Source organism: Stigmatopora argus, chromosome 9, assembly GCF_051989625.1.
Source record: "Stigmatopora argus isolate UIUO_Sarg chromosome 9, RoL_Sarg_1.0, whole genome shotgun sequence".
NCBI classification, from domain to species: Eukaryota; Metazoa; Chordata; class Actinopteri; order Syngnathiformes; family Syngnathidae; genus Stigmatopora; species Stigmatopora argus.
Genome location: NC_135395.1, coordinates 13719515 through 13735908, shown reverse-complemented (window position 1 = coordinate 13735908; position 16394 = coordinate 13719515). Strand labels below are relative to the sequence as shown.

Sequence of the window (16394 nt, the reverse complement as noted above, 5' to 3'; positions counted from 1 at the left end):
ATAACCACTTGAGTATAAATTAAATAATATGAAAAGTTCCAAACACTTAAAAGAAAACTTGTCTTTGTGATACCTAAGGGTCATGTGAAAATACACCAACCACCTCATGTTGATTATTTGCAACATTGTATGCACGACAAATGTTTGGTTGTTTGTTTTTAATAGATTTAAGTGGATCTGAAAATGCCAAATTAAAGTACGGAAAATACTCCCACTTTCCCCTTCTTCAATATCTGGTAAGTTTTTGCTTTCATAGGGCCGACTGTGAGGGGGCTGATAACAAACTGATGACAGGAACAGGAAACTTGCTGCGTGTGGGACGGTTCTAAATTATTTGGCCATAAAGGTTTCCGTGGTTATACGAATTGTACAAATTAAAAAATATACAAAGCATTATTTTTCTTGCTCTCTCATTGCACGTGCCCTGCATCTTAGTCGACAAATGCTGGAACGTCAGCCTTTTTAGCATGCCTCTATATTCGGCGTCAGTGGCTTCCTATCTCCTCCTCACTGAACATATTTGTTTTTCCCTCTTGCCTATAATCCCCCAGCCCACCCATTTTTTAACAATAAAGCATTCACATTTCTCCCCAAATAAAACGAATACACAATTAAAGTAGGCTTAAACTAAATGTATGTTGCAAATTCCTTAATTCAAAATAACATGTTTACGATTTTAGCCGAAAATGTTATTAAAACGCCATGTGTTCATTGCCTAAAAATAGCATGACCAAGCCTATCTGCTGTCCACAGCTGTTTTCTTTGTCTCTTTTTTTAAGAAGCGTAGCCATAAAAATGGTGAGGAAGAGAAATGACAAGAGCAGTACCAGAAACATGGTTAAACATATGTTTGTTTATCTCTTAATGCTTTGGTCACTAGACCATTATTTTTATGGAGCAGAGAAAATGGATAACGATCCAAAGGTAACCTCTACATCTACTCATATATAAATCTCGTCTGTGTTCTTATAAGTACAGTATATACTGATGATGATTGTTTAATTTCAAGCCAAAATCTTGGAGAAACCAGGACCTTGCTTCCATTCCTCTGGATTTGAATGTACAGCTGAAAAGCCTCGACCTATCCAATAATTTAATCAGGCAGTTGGACAAACTGGATTTGCCATACTTGGAGCAGCTGGACTTGAGCAGCAACCAGCTGGAGCTCATCTCTGATGGAGGTCTAGGAGACCTGACCCTTCTTAAGGAGTTGAATTTGTCCATGAATGCACTGAACAAGAACAATTACAGAAACAGCAAAGCCCTCCAATCCATTGGTGGCCTGACGAGTTTGGACATATCACGAAACAGTTTGGGGTATAAAGCTGTGAACCTTTATCTACAAAACAAATATTCACTTGAGCTACTTAAGATGAGTGGCAATTCTTTAAGATGGCTCACACACAATTTGTTCAAGGAGAGCGAGAGTCTAATCAACCTTATTATTGATGAGAATTTAATATCAGCAATTGATCCAGGAACATTCGAACCACTGAAAAAACTACAAAAGCTTAGCCTAGCAAAAAATAACCTCGCTCACATTTGTGATTTTAAACTACAGCAAGTTAAATATTTAAATCTAAGTAGAAATTCCATCGAGTTTTTTATTACAGCTGAGAATAATGACATGTACAATCTTGAAATACTTGACCTTAGTCATAACAAACTAATATATTTCCCAATTCTTCCAAAATTCAACCAATTGAAATATCTTTATTTACATCATAATGTAATGGGGACCTTAATGTCTGAGGCATCAATGGTGTCAGGGGCTAATTCTCTTTATAATGAAGTTGTCAGAAAGGGAAGTGTTGGAATCAGAAGAAATTATCTCCATTCAACCTGGAGACTCATGCCAATAATTTATATTGACCTCAGCTACAACTACTTCTCATCTTTCCCACTGGAAACATTGAGCCTTCTCTCATCTTTGAAAGGGCTTGATTTCAGCTTTAACTGCATGCAAAATCTCACATGGAATGTCCGGTACGACAGTGCATCTGAATACTATAGGCCTCTTTATTTTCCCTCCTTAAAGTACCTCAACATGCAAAGCAATGGACTAGTATCTGTTTCGCCACTCTTTCTCCAGGCGCTCACACAAGTTGAGACAATAAATCTCCAAAACAACTCACTACAACCGTGTGCTCCCTCGGGCCAAGTGCACAGCTCCTCATTACAACAGCAACTAAATATGAACTCATCGTGTGTTGCCTTTGGAAATATGAGAATGCTCAAACATCTGAACCTTGAAGACAACAACATAAAGATTATTGATGTCAAAGCATTCGAGAAAAGCGCTTTACTGTCCCTAAACCTAGCAAAGAATTTGCACATGGTCATGCAAACTGGTTCACTGGATGCCATTAAGGACACTCTTCAGTCCTTGACGATTAGTGACCTCAACATCACCAGTAATGAACTGATCTTACCTTGCATGCCAATGTTAACGCATCTGAATATGTCCAACAATAATCTGAATGTTTTACCCCACAATTTAAAGTGCTCTCCTCTGAAGGAACTCAGCATAAAGAACAATGCTTTTGTGTCTTTGAACTACTCATTAATTCAAACGTTATCAGCAAACCTTCACGTTATGTATATTAGTCAAAATGACTTTACTTGTTGTGATAGTGAGTGGCTGAGCATCCTCAATAATTCAAGCATTAAAATACCTGATATCGCCGACACCAAATGCTTTATCGGTAGCGGAAGTGTCCTGATTGATGAGTATTTGAACAGTCCTTTATTGCTTTGTGCAAATAGCATCAAAGGAATTCAATTTGGACAAACAATTATAGTTGTTTTGTTTATAGTTGTATTGATTACAGTGCTCATTATGTTCCTACGAAAAATGTGCACAAAACTTTCATAAACCAAAGAAGTAGTAGTAGTAGTAGTCGTAGAGAGGCAGGACATGGAAGTGGCTGGTGTAAGGGAAGATGATGCAAAGGACGGTGAAGTGGAAAAAGTTCATTAGTTGTGGTGACCCCTCATGGGACAAACCAAAAGTGCAGTAACGTTCAATTTTAAATGATGAAGTCCATTTAGAAAATATGTCTTAATGCACAAAACGCAAGTATACCTATTTTCCACTATTGTTTGCAAATAAACTCTTTAAAAATGTACGATTGCATTTCCTTTGTGCATTTATTTTTAATTCTGACTCATTGTTGAATTGTATCTATGAAGAAAATTATAGACCTAAGTCATCATTTTAAGTGAGAGAATTTGCACAATTGGTGGCTACTTCAATTTTTTGTTTTGTGTGTGTGAGGGGGGTCTGTATACAGTACTGACATTTACAACATGAAAACTCACTAGTTTAGGATAATATTATATCTTATCTATATATTACATCTACCACACAGTAGCCCAAGAATAAATCAATCAAATTAAATAATGATTTTCTTTCTATGCATCTAATGATACTGAGCAATGATCTAACTAAGCAAGGAAAGAAGTATATTTTTCACAAACACAAGGGAAATGTGTTATAATCTAATCAAATGGAAGTTTACATTTTGCACAAATGCAATGCCACTGAACACCAAGAAAAAAAAACATACCTCCAGTAGAGCATAATGACAGCATCCCAAATTGGAGTTGATTTTTAGGTTTGGAAACAGTCCCTCAATCGATAGATAGCATGGATGGATGATGTTTTCACAAAAATGGTTTCCTTGAGTGAGAAAATATATATATATGAAAAGTCTGTTAGAAAAACATTTTGCTATTTATTAAAGCACACCATAACAAGGAAGATCAAGCCTCCAGATAAGTAGATGTAGTTGTTTTAGTAATAGAAGTAGCAGTAGTAGCAGTATTAGTATACTATACTGTGTTTGGTTACTATTTCAAATATTGATCTTGAAAATAACGCAGAAAGAAACGCTACATTTTTATGCACTCGTGTTGACCAACAATACCTACCACGATCGGAATGAAAATTACCTTTATAGGTATGTACATCATTTCCATCTGTGACAAATCAACAATCGGGGAAAAAGTGGGGAGTTTATAAGGCTTCCTACGGCATCAATGGATAAGTTTTATAGATATTTGACAAAACAAAATGTTGCTGATTGCTTTCAGCTGGGCGAATACTACACGCGATAGCTACTAGCGCATAGTATTGCCACTGAACGTGGTGGGCACGGCAGGTGTTTTTAAATTAACCTGCGGGAGAGTGAAGAGGGGTAAAATTGTGTCAATTTTAAAAGCATTAGCAAACACTATAAGCGATCTTGCTGCAAAGAATGGCAGAATATCTTATTTATTTACTGTAGTTGGTTTTCCCGACTCACCGTGGCGCACGAGTGTCAACCGATGAAGAGGCCTTAATTACGGGAACGCCTCCACAGGCTGCGTCATGAGTATTCCCACACTGCCTATACCACATGTGTGTGTCAAAGTGGCGGCCCGGGGGCCAAATCTGGCCCGCCGCCTCATCTTGTGTGGCCCAGGAAAGTAAATCATGAGTGCCGACTTTCTGTTTTGGGATCAAATTAAAATTAAGAGTATAGATGTATATTAAATTTCCTGATTTTCCCCCTTTTAAATCAATCATTGTCCTTTTTTAATCCATTTTTCTGTATTTTTAGTTCAAAAATCATTTTGTAAAATCTAAAAAATATATTTTAAAAAGCTAAAATAAACATTGTTTTAGATCTATACAAAAACTGAATATTCAGGGCTTTTAATCCAGTTCTTTTAATCCATTTATTTTTAAAAATGAAATATTATATCTAAAATGGTCCGGCCCACGTGAAATCAAGTTGACGTTAAAGCGGCCCGCGAACCAATCCGAGTCTGACACCCCTGGCCTATACCATAGATGTCAAAGAGGTGGCCCGGGGGCCAAATCTGGCCCGCCGCATCATTTTGTGCGGTAAATCATGAGTGCTGACTTTCTGATTTAGGATAAAATTCAAATGAAGATTATAGATGTATATTATATTTCCTGATTTCCCCTTCTTAAATCAATAATTGCAATGCTTTAATTCAATTAATTAGTAATCCAAACTCTGGTCTAACCATTAGTTGTCGACCTAATACAATTTCATCTCATCTCATTTTCTCAACCGGTTTATTCTCACTAGGGTCGCAGGGGGTGCTGGAGCCTATCCAAGCTGACTTCGGGATAGAGGATAGAGACACCCTGAATTGGTGGCCACCCAATCGCAGGGCACACAGAGACAAATAACTATTCACACTCACACTTATACCTAGGGGCAATTTAGAGTGTCCAATCAGCCTACCATGCATGTCTTTGGAATGTGGGAGGAAACCGCAGTACCCAGAGAAAACCCACGCAGGCCCGGGGAGAACATCCACTTCTTCTGTTTTGCTCTTTTATTTGAAGTCATAATTTTAGATTGTGCTAAATAAGACCCAGTAAAAATTCAAAAACAGTTCTGTTTAATTGTCAAGTTGAATACTGGATTTTACACCATACCAAAACACAACCCACATGATTTCAGATACAAGAACAATAGATTAATAATACACAAAACTTTGCATCACAATATAAAAAACACTAGTATATTTTCATATGACTCTTGTATCAGTACTTCTTACATCAAGAATTCATTCATCATTTTGTCTTGTGCAACCTGACTGTGACAGTAGCTCAGGTCAAAGGTTAACTTCAGCCTTCTAACCTCCCTAACACAATAAATAATGAGGCATGGTCCAGGCCCTTTGTGTCCACACAGATTCCTTCTCAAGCCCGGGGGTAGGCGGAAATCGGGGCATTGATGTGAAAGAGTCTTGTTGCAGTGCAATAATGGATACCATTGTATGGAAATGATTTCGACAAAGCCATATGACCACTGTGGTGCAGGGCACAGGCTTGTGGCAGTGGAATGATTAGCATTTCCCCAACACAAATTGTTCTCAACAGAGTCCTTCTGGAAAAACATTTGAATTCTTTTCTCCCTGCTTTGTACACTTTGTGTGTACCATCACAGCTGAAGGTAAAATGAATGCTATTTCCTAATTTTGTTAGACTTAGGAGAGATTAGATCACAACCAATGTAGTAGACAACATCATATAGATGGCCATTGTTGATGACTTGAATTTGATTGCAACAATATTGGAATTGGTCAACAATATTGGAATTCAGGTCTGCTTATCAGAGATTTAAAGCCTTGACAAAAAGCAAATAGAGGTCTCTCTTCTTACTTGGAGGAATTTGTCGGCATTGTGTCTGCAACTGGGCAGCAGATCTGCGTGAGACTTTGGTATTAATACAGGCAAAATGTATCACGTGGCTCAGCAGATGTTTCACAATTGGCTTCAACCTTTTGCGTCTTGTGACGGTGCTAGGCCATCGCCCCTGCTTTTATAGACCAACACATAACTCAGCACTTCCTGTTGTTGTTCTTGACACTGTCCTAGTCAATTCATCGGTCAGGATGGTCACCTTTGGACCAGGCACTGCTTACGCCGCTTGCACAGCCGGCTAAGCCTGGTAAAGATCTTACGCTAATGTTACGACTTTTAAAAGTTAAATGATTATTCGCTAAATTCTACAATTCCAAGAGATGACCTTACTTTAGAGATCTACGGATGGGCATATTTACATTTCTAATTTTTGCTGTTTTGCTTCATTTTTCTTTCAGCTCTGGAGTCGAAAATGAACTGGGGGTCCTTTTATGCCGTGATCAGCGGCGTAAACAGGCACTCAACAGGTATTGGACGTATATGGCTGTCCGTCATCTTCATTTTCCGTATTCTGGTCTTGGTGGTTGCGGCGGAGAGCGTTTGGGGAGACGAGAAGTCCGGATTCACCTGCAATACCCAACAGCCGGGTTGCAACAGCGTTTGCTATGACCAGTTCTTCCCCATCTCGCACATTCGCCTGTGGGCGCTCCAGCTCATCCTGGTCTCCACTCCAGCACTTCTCGTGGGCATGCATGTGGCCCATCGCCGCCACATTGAAAAGAAGATTCTCAAACGGGCGGGCCGCAATAGTCCAAAGGATTTGGAGCACATCAAGAGCCAAAGGTTTCACATCACCGGAGCCCTGTGGTGGACTTACATGATCAGCATCGTCTTTCGAATCCTCTTTGAAGTTATTTTTCTCTATATTTTTTACATGATCTACCCAGGCTTCCAGATGGTGCGCTTGGTCAAGTGCGATTCTTACCCATGTCCCAACACTGTAGACTGTTTTGTGTCCAGGCCTACAGAAAAGACCATATTTACTGTCTTCATGCTGGCCGTGTCTGGAGTGTGCGTGTTACTTAACATGGCCGAGATGGTCTACCTTCTAGGCCGGTCCTGCAAACGATGTATTTTTCGCTCAGAGGTAGATTCCAAAGTTGACTGGATGAGTCAATTGTCTTCTTACAAAGTCAGATCTATCAGCTGATACCAGATCATTTGTTACGGTGAGATGAAAGGTGAAAGATGTCGTGTTACCTGATTATTTAAGTGTAGTGTAGTTTATGTATCCTGTTTATTATATGCATTGTCAGCCTCGTTCATTGTTTTTTGTTTTACTGACAAATTAGAATTTCTGTCATATCTTGAGGACAGATAACCCTTATCAGACCTCATCCATTTTTAAGTAAAACCAACTTAATCAAAGTTTTCATTGCTGTTAGCAATGTTTGTACTTGAAGAATACTAGATAGTAGTGTAGTAGTTTAAATATAAATGAATGAATTAAAAATGTACTAAACGCAGAGGTTTGTGATACGAACAAAATAGAAATGTGTGGTTTTTGTTGTTTTTGATAGAGTTAAAAACTCATCTTGTATGGTAGCAAAATCTCCCAATTATATGTTGGGAAGCATGTGTTATTATTAAAAATGAACCAAAACGTAACTTTTTGGTGCAAGATTACTATTTTCGTCCCTAAACGAACACCACATCTACTGTGGATCAGAAGTATAGCACTCTGTAGTGAATTAAAGAACTGGGGCAGCTGGAAATGGTGCGTGGCCAAAAAGTTGGCCCACATTAATGTTATCATTTTTCTGTTCTAATGGCTTGCTCAGCCAAAAAATAAGATATAACAAACTGCATTTAGTGATCAGCACACAGATCTAATTATCAGCATTTCTAATAAGTTTTGTCCTGTTATTAGATATGTTTTGATTTTGAAGTGAATCATATAATGGATATGGCAGTTATTTGCTGTTATATTGTCTTTTTTGAAGGTATGCAGGTTCTATAATTGCATGTGAAAGTTGTGTAAGTTTGTTATGGTCCAGCACTGATTGAACTAAATTAAAATAAATTACTCATAATTTCTTGTTGGAATTATTACACTGCAAAATTAATTTCGAACTCCAAGACCATTTGGCATTCAGTTTTGAGGTTCCACTGCATTTCAACCCATATAATGATTCATTTATGTTCAGAATACAACCTGATTTCAAAGTCTCCACTACTGCGCCACAACTTCGGGCATTAACTTCCAATTTAATTCCCTGAATCTATCATTGCTCCGGCTCCTGTCTTTCCACTGCAAGGATGCAAAGTCCTACTCATCTCCAAATCATGCCCCCCATGATAGGAGAGACCCCTGCACTATATTTAGCCACCAAGACCACTTGTGGCCGGAACAAAACACAGTGGAGAGCAACATTGGTCAGCTGCACTGCCACTCACTCAAACAACCAAGTGGACAGGCTGTAATAGTTTACATTGGAGTACATTGTGCCAAATTTAACCACGGGGGGAGGGGCTGACCGGACATGGTTGAGCGTTTGTCCATTAGTATGTTATGGTCAGTAGAAGAAACTCACTTGGGTAGGTCCTGGTTCCAGCCTGCCTGCCTTGGTTTGTGTGAAACCGACGCCGTGGCTGGTAAGAGCCCACTTTTCCTACCCATTCAAGGGCATTGGTGAGAGGCCCCCGAAGATCAAGCTTGTTCCAAGACCTGCCAACACAATGGTGGAACGGATGGATCCTCAAAAAGACATAGGATACAAGCAATATAGGTGACAAGGTGGGTGTGTTGATAATTGCTGTGTGAAATGAAATCCAAGTCTGGACAAAAGGTGTTACTCCATTACAAAAGGGAATCTTTATTTTCAACGTGTAACATTTTTCGGCAATGGATCACCCGTCCTTGCCCCATGCACAACATTACTTGAGTGGTGGCAATATGAACTTCAACCTTGTTACAGCTGCCGTTCCCTTTCTCTCTGAGTACTGATCACGTTGCCACCAGGGCCACCACTTGTAGGATCATGACTGGAAGCTGAATTTCCCTGTCCACACATGCCAAATATATACGCTCTTAAAGTAAATATAATCTTGTTGTGATCTTTGTGGAATAGTCCGGTAGTCAACGAGTAATATACTTGATTTAGCAGCCGGCCTCTTGAGACTCATTTGGTGTAAGCTCCACTGAACTTGGTAAGGCATTTTAGAGGAGGAGAATACTGACTGCATCTGTGTGATTGTGTTATTTTAGTCATGTAACATATACTACAGTGTATGTATGCACGAAAGGATTTGGACAGTCCAACATTACATCAGCTGAGCTTTGAAATGGAAGAAAATATGGAGTTGATCACCCTCTCACAGGTCTAATAGCCCTCTCTTCTGGTACGAATTTCAACAAGATGCTGGAGAGTGTCTGACGGATCTGATTTTCATTCATCTGAGGGGAGCAATGTTGAAGCCAACGATTTGTTCAGGTTGTTCCGTGGTAAATTCCCCTCTATCTGAATAACTGTTATCATTTTAGGTTAGCAGGCAACTTTTTGTTTTAGCATGTTGTTCTTAATATTCTTCTTATTGTAATGTGTAAGGTTTGTTCTTGTTTGTTCTCTCTTTATATAGAAACAAAAATGACTTCTGTTTTTGCCTGATTCAACAAAAAATCTACAAATACAGTACATTAATTCAACTGTAATCTTTTCTCATTATTAGGATGAGATTTTTTTTTGCTATATGAAATAGCAGTACAATTAGAAGTAGCTCTGGTAATATTGTTTGTTGTTGTCCATAGTATACTGTATTGGTATAAGAAGTCTTATTGTTGTTCTTACATGTTAAATGATTAGACTTAATGTTAATTTAGAAATTCAATCTGATCTGTAAATATTTAAAAATTCATTTTAATGACAAAAAACTGTCTTGAGTTTCTAACTAAACAGCCTTTTCCCCAATGTTTCCGCTTCCAGCTGTGTGATTCAAATAGACGATGGGGGACTGGAATCTACTGGGGAAACTTCTGGAAAATGCCCAGGAGCACTCCACCGTGGTAGGCAAGGTGTGGCTCACAGTCTTGTTCATCTTTCGCATCCTGATCCTGAGCGCGGCCACGGAGAAGGTGTGGGGCGACGAGCAGTCGGGCTTCACCTGCGACACCAAGCAGCCCGGTTGCGAGAACGTGTGCTACGACATTACCTTCCCCATCTCCCACGTTCGCTTCTGGGTGCTCCAGATCATTTTTGTATCCACCCCTACTCTCATCTACCTGGGCCACATCTTGCATCTGGTCCGCATGGAGGAGAAGCAGCAGGAGAAAGAAAAGAATCGACAGCGTCTTTCAGAAAAGCCGGCCCTCCTCGTTACTCCACACAAGCACAAAAAGGTCCTCATGAGAGACGAGAAAGGACACGTGCGCCTGCAGGGGGAGCTCTTGCGCACCTACGTCTTCAGTGTCATTTTTAAGACCCTCTTTGAGGTGGGCTTTATCGTATCCCAGTACCTTTTGTACGGCTTCGAGCTGAAGCCCATGTACACGTGCGACAGGCCGCCGTGCCCCAACGCGGTCAACTGCTACATCTCCCGTCCCACCGAGAAAACCATCTTCATCATCTTCATGCTTGGCGTAGCCAGCGTTTCCCTATTCCTCAACCTCATTGAGATTTATCACCTTGGCTTCACCAAATGCCAGCAGGGCATCACCTTCAGGAGAGGCAACCGGTCACTCCACACCTTCTCCAAGGCACACGGCGACGGCGAAGTGCCGTTTGGGCCCACGTATGACGACTACTTTCACGAGCATCGCCCTCCCAGCTACAATCTCTCGCCTCTTTCCGAAGGCACCGACTCATCCTTTCATCCCTGTAACAGCAAAGCAGCCTACAAACAAAACAAGGACAACTTGGCGGTAGAAAGGAGCGGCAGCAAGCCTGAGGAATGTGACCTGAAAGAGAAGAAGCGAACGGGAGTTGCCCCTGGGTCACCCACGCAAAGCAAGCAAAGCCACAGTGCCAAGCACAGCAACAACAAGTCTAGAATAGATGATCTGAAGATATGAGACATTGCTCTGTCTGAGGCGTCTTATATTTCCTGGAAGAGACTGAATGCAGTTTGGGAACATGTACTCGTGGTGCAGGTTTGACTCATTCCAAGACTTTCAAGGTCCACTGGGCTGATTTGCTTTTGTTAAACTTTTATTTCACAGTATATGCTGGAAGTGACACATGATTCCCTTTTTGAGGTTAAACTCTTCAGTGGAAACTTCAAAATTGTCGACATGATCTAAAACGTTCCATAAAGCTGGTTGTCTTTAATGTTGCAGTCCTTTCAAAATTATTTCTTTTTTGTATTAACTGTTAAACACAAGTCAAGTTATTCAGACTAAAATACCTTAAAAAGACTTCACAGACAGACGGCGTGAGATATTAGATGCTGAATTGTAAAACTCTAAGTAAAAAGAAACTGCTCTTCAGAATGTAATGTGCACTTAATGGGATTGGCAATATTATTTGCAGAGCGACTGTGATCCTGTGGCACGTTGCTTCAATTAAATAGTTGATCTATCTTAAGTGGTGTATTTAATTTAACATCTGCTCATTTTTTTTGCTCGTTATAGACGAGGCAGCCGATTCATTTCCATTTGTGGTTCTGTTTATCATGACGCATTTCGGGTGCTTTTCTCTGATGTTTTGACAAAAACATAAGTAAGGAAAAAGACGTGTATTCTGTGCTGGAATCTCACAGGCATTGGTATATTTATTTAATATTTTGACTTTACAACTATGGAGATTGTACTGTGCTTGCAACAATGTTTTCCTAGTTTTGTTGGATGCATTTAAAGCCCCTGTAAGGTGAAGAGAAACAATTTCTAAATTAAAAAGAGTGAGAAAAGACACAGCCCTACTGAATTTGAATTATAATTAAAAAACAAAAATACAAAACAGCACAACCAACAAGGACGTCCCTACTGAATGCACTGACACCATACCCAGCTCAACTTTCAGTGGGACTTAATGCATCTTTGAACTGCAAAAAAATATATATATTCCCTGTTTGGACCAAGGCCTGTACTGTACTATACCAAATTATAATGTACTATAATGGGCAGTGTTTTAGCTACGCCCCCAAAAATTACAAAAATCAAAACAAAGTTAAACAGTTTTTTTTTTTGCGCTGGCTCAGTCTCTGCACTTGTTTTCAACACCTTTAAACATGTAAAGCAAGGGTGTCAGACTCGGGTTGGTTCGCGGGCCGCTTTAACGTCAACTTGATTTCACGTGGGCCGGACCATTTTTGATATAATATTTAGATTTTTTTAAATAAATTGATTAAAAGAACTGGATTAAAAGCCCTGAATATTCATTTTTTTATCGAACTAAAACAATGTTTATTTTAGCTTTTTAAAATATATATTTTTAGATTTTACAAAATAATTTCCACATGTTTATTTTTGACCTGCACTCATTTGAAGAAATAAGACAAGGTGAACTTTGTCATCTGTCAGAATCCATCGTTGACAGGTTGCACTGGTGTAATGTTGTGAAATTATTAGCACGGGGTCAAAACGCTGTATCCAATTCAAGGGTGTGCCTTCATAGGGATTACGTTTGTCTCAGGAGTTATTTGTAATTGTTCATTATTTCATCCCCCAGTATAAACATTAGCCAAAGCAGAAAGGTTTGCATCTCAGCTTTTGACATTAGATTGCTGTAAAGTACATGCTGACACAGACAAAAGATAAATAAAGCTGTCTTAAATTTGCCACTCAGAATTTGATGTCATTAAAGTTGATGAATCATGATCACTTAGTTTCTAGCACAGGGGTAGAAAAAGTAATAAATCATTGGAGTGTGCAACTGACTAGAGTTTTCACACCCGAAAACTCGAAACAAAATGTGTGTTTACTAACACGTACACATTGAGCTCATCCAGGAAATCCTGTTGGTGCCTTTGGTGTAAAATAGCAACTTGTAAATGAGTTAACAGCATAGCATGTTCATGACGACAAAGTCACCTGCCTGGTGTGCTAATATTCCTGTTAACACTTGATGTCAAACGAAGAGGAAATGCTTGTTTGCTCTAATATACGTAAATCCACTAAAAAAAGAGATCATTAGATTTTACATGTTTTGGCATATGCATGTTTTTTTTTCTTCTACCAAGTGTTTCTTCAATAAGAAACACATTTTGGGCTCATATGGCTTTAGTGAAAATAACTGAATTTCAAACCAAGTAAAACACGGTCTGACATTGGGATTAATGTCTGTATTTGTCCTCTATAAATTTAGTTTTAACCACTGAAATCCCTGGTAATATTTTTAAATAAAAAAAAGTTTAATCCTATTTTGCAAATGGAAATGCAAACTAAGTTTGTTTCAATAGCTATTGTTTTAGCAAATGAAATTAAAGAACTACTATATTGGATCTTTTGCTTTCATAAAAATGCTTCACACATAATTATCCTCACTTTTATGTTATGTTAATGGTTCATCATCCTGTGTTCTCACAAGAACTATTTTTATTGTTTATTTTATTTCAAATTGAAGACAAGTTGTCAATTAGTTCTGTTTCGGGTGCAGCTGCACAAATAGGAAATGTGTGAGTTGAATCCGACCCTATTTTCTTCACCAAAAGCAGACTTTTTCCTCCAGATTTTTTACTTTCATCCCCTTCTGACTCAAGTGATGTGAGTAAGATTTTTTTTCATGTGTATTAATCATCGTGTAGCGGTTACTAAAAATGTGGCCTGGAGGATACACCCCACTGATTTTGTTCTGAACGCCAAGCCACAAAGAAACACCTGGTGAGAATTTCATGGGAAATAACATCTTATTGTTGCAATGTAATTGAGGAAATTAGTCAGATGTTCACGTTAGGAATTGTGTCACATTACTCACACTCCATTGCAGTTAAATGATGGCATTTTTAATGTATTCTAGGTGAATATTTAGTTTTAGCTCATACATTTGTGTGTGTATTGTTTTCCTCAAATATATTGCTTAAAAAAGCAAAGTAATAGGCATGTTTATTATTTATTTATTAATAACATAAAGGCCTAAATTGACAAAAGAGGCTAAATTGGCCTACAATGACAGTGATTGACATGTTACTGACCTGACCTTGACATATTGTACGTCTACCTTCTGTAAATGGCAAAGAAAAATGAGCATTCACAGCTTGTGCTCAGGGTTTAAATGTATTGGACGTCTATCATTGTTAATGAAAACCAATTACTTAAATATGATGGGGGAAAAAATTATCAGTGTATTTCCATTCCTATCATTCATTCATTTTCTATTCTGCATATTGTATTCTAATTGTGTTGGTAATTAACATTTAACTAATTCCTTATTCATTTTCCATTCCGGTTATCCTCACAAGGGTCTTGGGGGTGCCGGAGCCTATGCCAGTCAACTATGGGCAATCAGCAGACACCCTGAATTTGCCGCCGGGCAATTGCAGGGCACATTGACATCAACAATACTTCCTTATTTTTAAATTTATTATAGTAAAAATATAATAATTAATATATTTTTGAAGAAATCTAATGAGAGCTGGCGTACACATTCTTGGGTATCACATTTTGGGTCATTTTAATTACAAATATAGTCACTTTAACACTATAGTCTTGAACCATAAGCAGTTGCAGGCAGGCCTCCTTTAAACCTCTATCAATAGTCAGGCCTGCCATCTGCTGGACTCTGAAAAACTTCCATTTTCCAGTCGTGCACACAGCAGAGATTGTTGATGAATTCCAAAGTGGCTTCCTCATCTTTTCAGTCAATAGAAAAATGATAATAAATATATGAAGGACCACTGAAGTGTTTATTTCAATCCTTGGCTCTGGCAATGACTAGTTGGGCTTCAGGCCTGCGTTTCATTACACAGACAGTTCACATCCAACCTGCTAATGTGTGATAAATGATAAACAGCCAGAAGCATAGCTTAGAATTTCAGTAGATTTGCTTGACGCTTTTGAAGAAGTAGCCAAAAGGACAAATGCACTTCATGATGTGTGCGCTCTGAACGGGCCTGATTGCCTGCAGGCCTGTCGCCTCATCATCAGCACTCTGTAACTTCACGACCAGGCACGGCCCAAAAACTACATTTGCAGAGTCAAGACAGAAAGAAACAGCTGCACTCATGCTCTTCCAAGCATTGAATGGTCTTAACAACAGAGTGTTTTCATATTGTGAGTGTACCTCTGTGGTAGGGTGGCTATGCGCCATGCGTTCTATGGGAAAATCCTGAATTCTAATGCCTTAATTCCTGCACAGCCTTGAGCTTATTTGTCTTCCTTTTTAGAGTTGGTTGGTCCTGAATGCAACACATTGCAGTGTGTTTCTGAGCGCTCCCTGCATCAAGAGGAGCTACAGATAGGGAATGGAAAGCAGTTAGGAATGTTCTATTTTACCTCCATTTTTGTTATCAATATTATTATTATTTTTAAAACTCCCCTATCATCAGTGTCGTGTTTTGGTTTAAAAAAATATCTTTTTATATGCACATGTTTTCCCTAGCTGTGTCTTTATATGAAAGTTAAGAACAAAGATTTAAAAATATATATTATTTCAAATTTTGTTTGTACATTTAAAGTCAGAAATTGTCTGAATTGTGTTACTGCGCATTTCTAGAAGGGATGCTGGGATAGGCTCCAGCACCCCCCGCGACCCTAATGAGGATAAAGCGGTTCAGAATATGAAATGAGGTGATTTCTTTATTTAATCCTATTCTCTTACACATAGGCCAAAATCATGTTATGGTATATCATACATAAATTGTCCGGGGATGAACATGCCTTTAAAATCACTGTAGTATTATAATGCCATTCTTTTCATTTATGCTGTGGAACTATCAGTGTATATAAATGAATGTGTATAGATTTCTGTAAATATGTATTAATAAATTGTATTTTTTGTCTGGAGTATACGAGCTAGATGTTGCTATTGTCTTTTCTCATTAAATATACTGTATAAATGATGTCCTTCATTTTAGTGCAGTTTGTGGGTCATCTGTGCAAAAAAAAGGAAAAGGGACGGGCGCAGGAAAGAGCACCCAGGAAGTTTTCCTTTCAAAATAAAAAATAATTACTTTCATAAGTTAAATTCATACATGAGTTTAAAATCACAGTAGCATGTCTCAACCATAGTTTTGCCCATAATACTCAATCCTTCATACACTTTGTACAGCCCACGCACCTGAAATTCCAGTCACT

The 16394-nt window shown here is 38.7% G+C and overlaps 3 protein-coding genes and 1 long non-coding RNA gene across 6 annotated transcripts in view; 3 read left to right on the top strand and 1 right to left on the bottom strand.

Annotated features, from left to right (window-relative positions):
* LOC144082969 (uncharacterized) overlaps positions 1-4356 on the bottom strand; it is a 100319-nt gene extending 95963 nt beyond the window's left edge. Inside the window, exons 1-2 of one of the 2 annotated variants that reach the window (XR_013303422.1) lie at positions 4308-4356; positions 3570-3682 (exon numbers count right to left, since the gene is read on the bottom strand). This is a non-coding gene — a long non-coding RNA (uncharacterized LOC144082969). The other variant, XR_013303423.1, reaches the window with a different exon arrangement.
* Positions 835-3128, top strand: LOC144082741 (transforming growth factor beta activator LRRC33-like). The gene is made up of 2 exons (XM_077610122.1): positions 835-924; positions 1010-3128. Exons 1-2 carry the CDS (start codon positions 835-837, stop codon positions 2873-2875), a joined length of 1956 nt encoding a protein of 651 aa, XP_077466248.1. The 3' UTR covers positions 2876-3128.
* A 1476-nt stretch (positions 4357-5832) lies between the features above and the next one.
* On the top strand, positions 5833-8221 carry LOC144082219 (gap junction beta-1 protein-like). 2 transcript variants are annotated; one of them, XM_077609204.1, is made up of 2 exons: positions 5833-5978; positions 6628-8221. In XM_077609204.1, exon 2 carries the CDS (start codon positions 6642-6644, stop codon positions 7377-7379), a length of 738 nt encoding a protein of 245 aa, XP_077465330.1. In that variant the 5' UTR covers positions 5833-5978; positions 6628-6641; the 3' UTR covers positions 7380-8221. The 2 variants fall into 2 exon arrangements, with proteins under 2 accessions (XP_077465330.1, XP_077465331.1); XM_077609205.1 differs by lacking the exon at positions 5833-5978 and adding an exon at positions 6389-6476.
* A 716-nt stretch (positions 8222-8937) lies between these two features.
* On the top strand, positions 8938-11237 carry LOC144082239 (gap junction alpha-3 protein-like). The gene is made up of 2 exons (XM_077609238.1): positions 8938-8966; positions 10153-11237. The coding sequence occupies exon 2, from the start codon at positions 10173-10175 to the stop codon at positions 11235-11237; it is 1065 nt and encodes a 354-aa protein (XP_077465364.1). The 5' UTR covers positions 8938-8966; positions 10153-10172.
* Positions 11238-16394: the final 5157 nt, after the last annotated feature.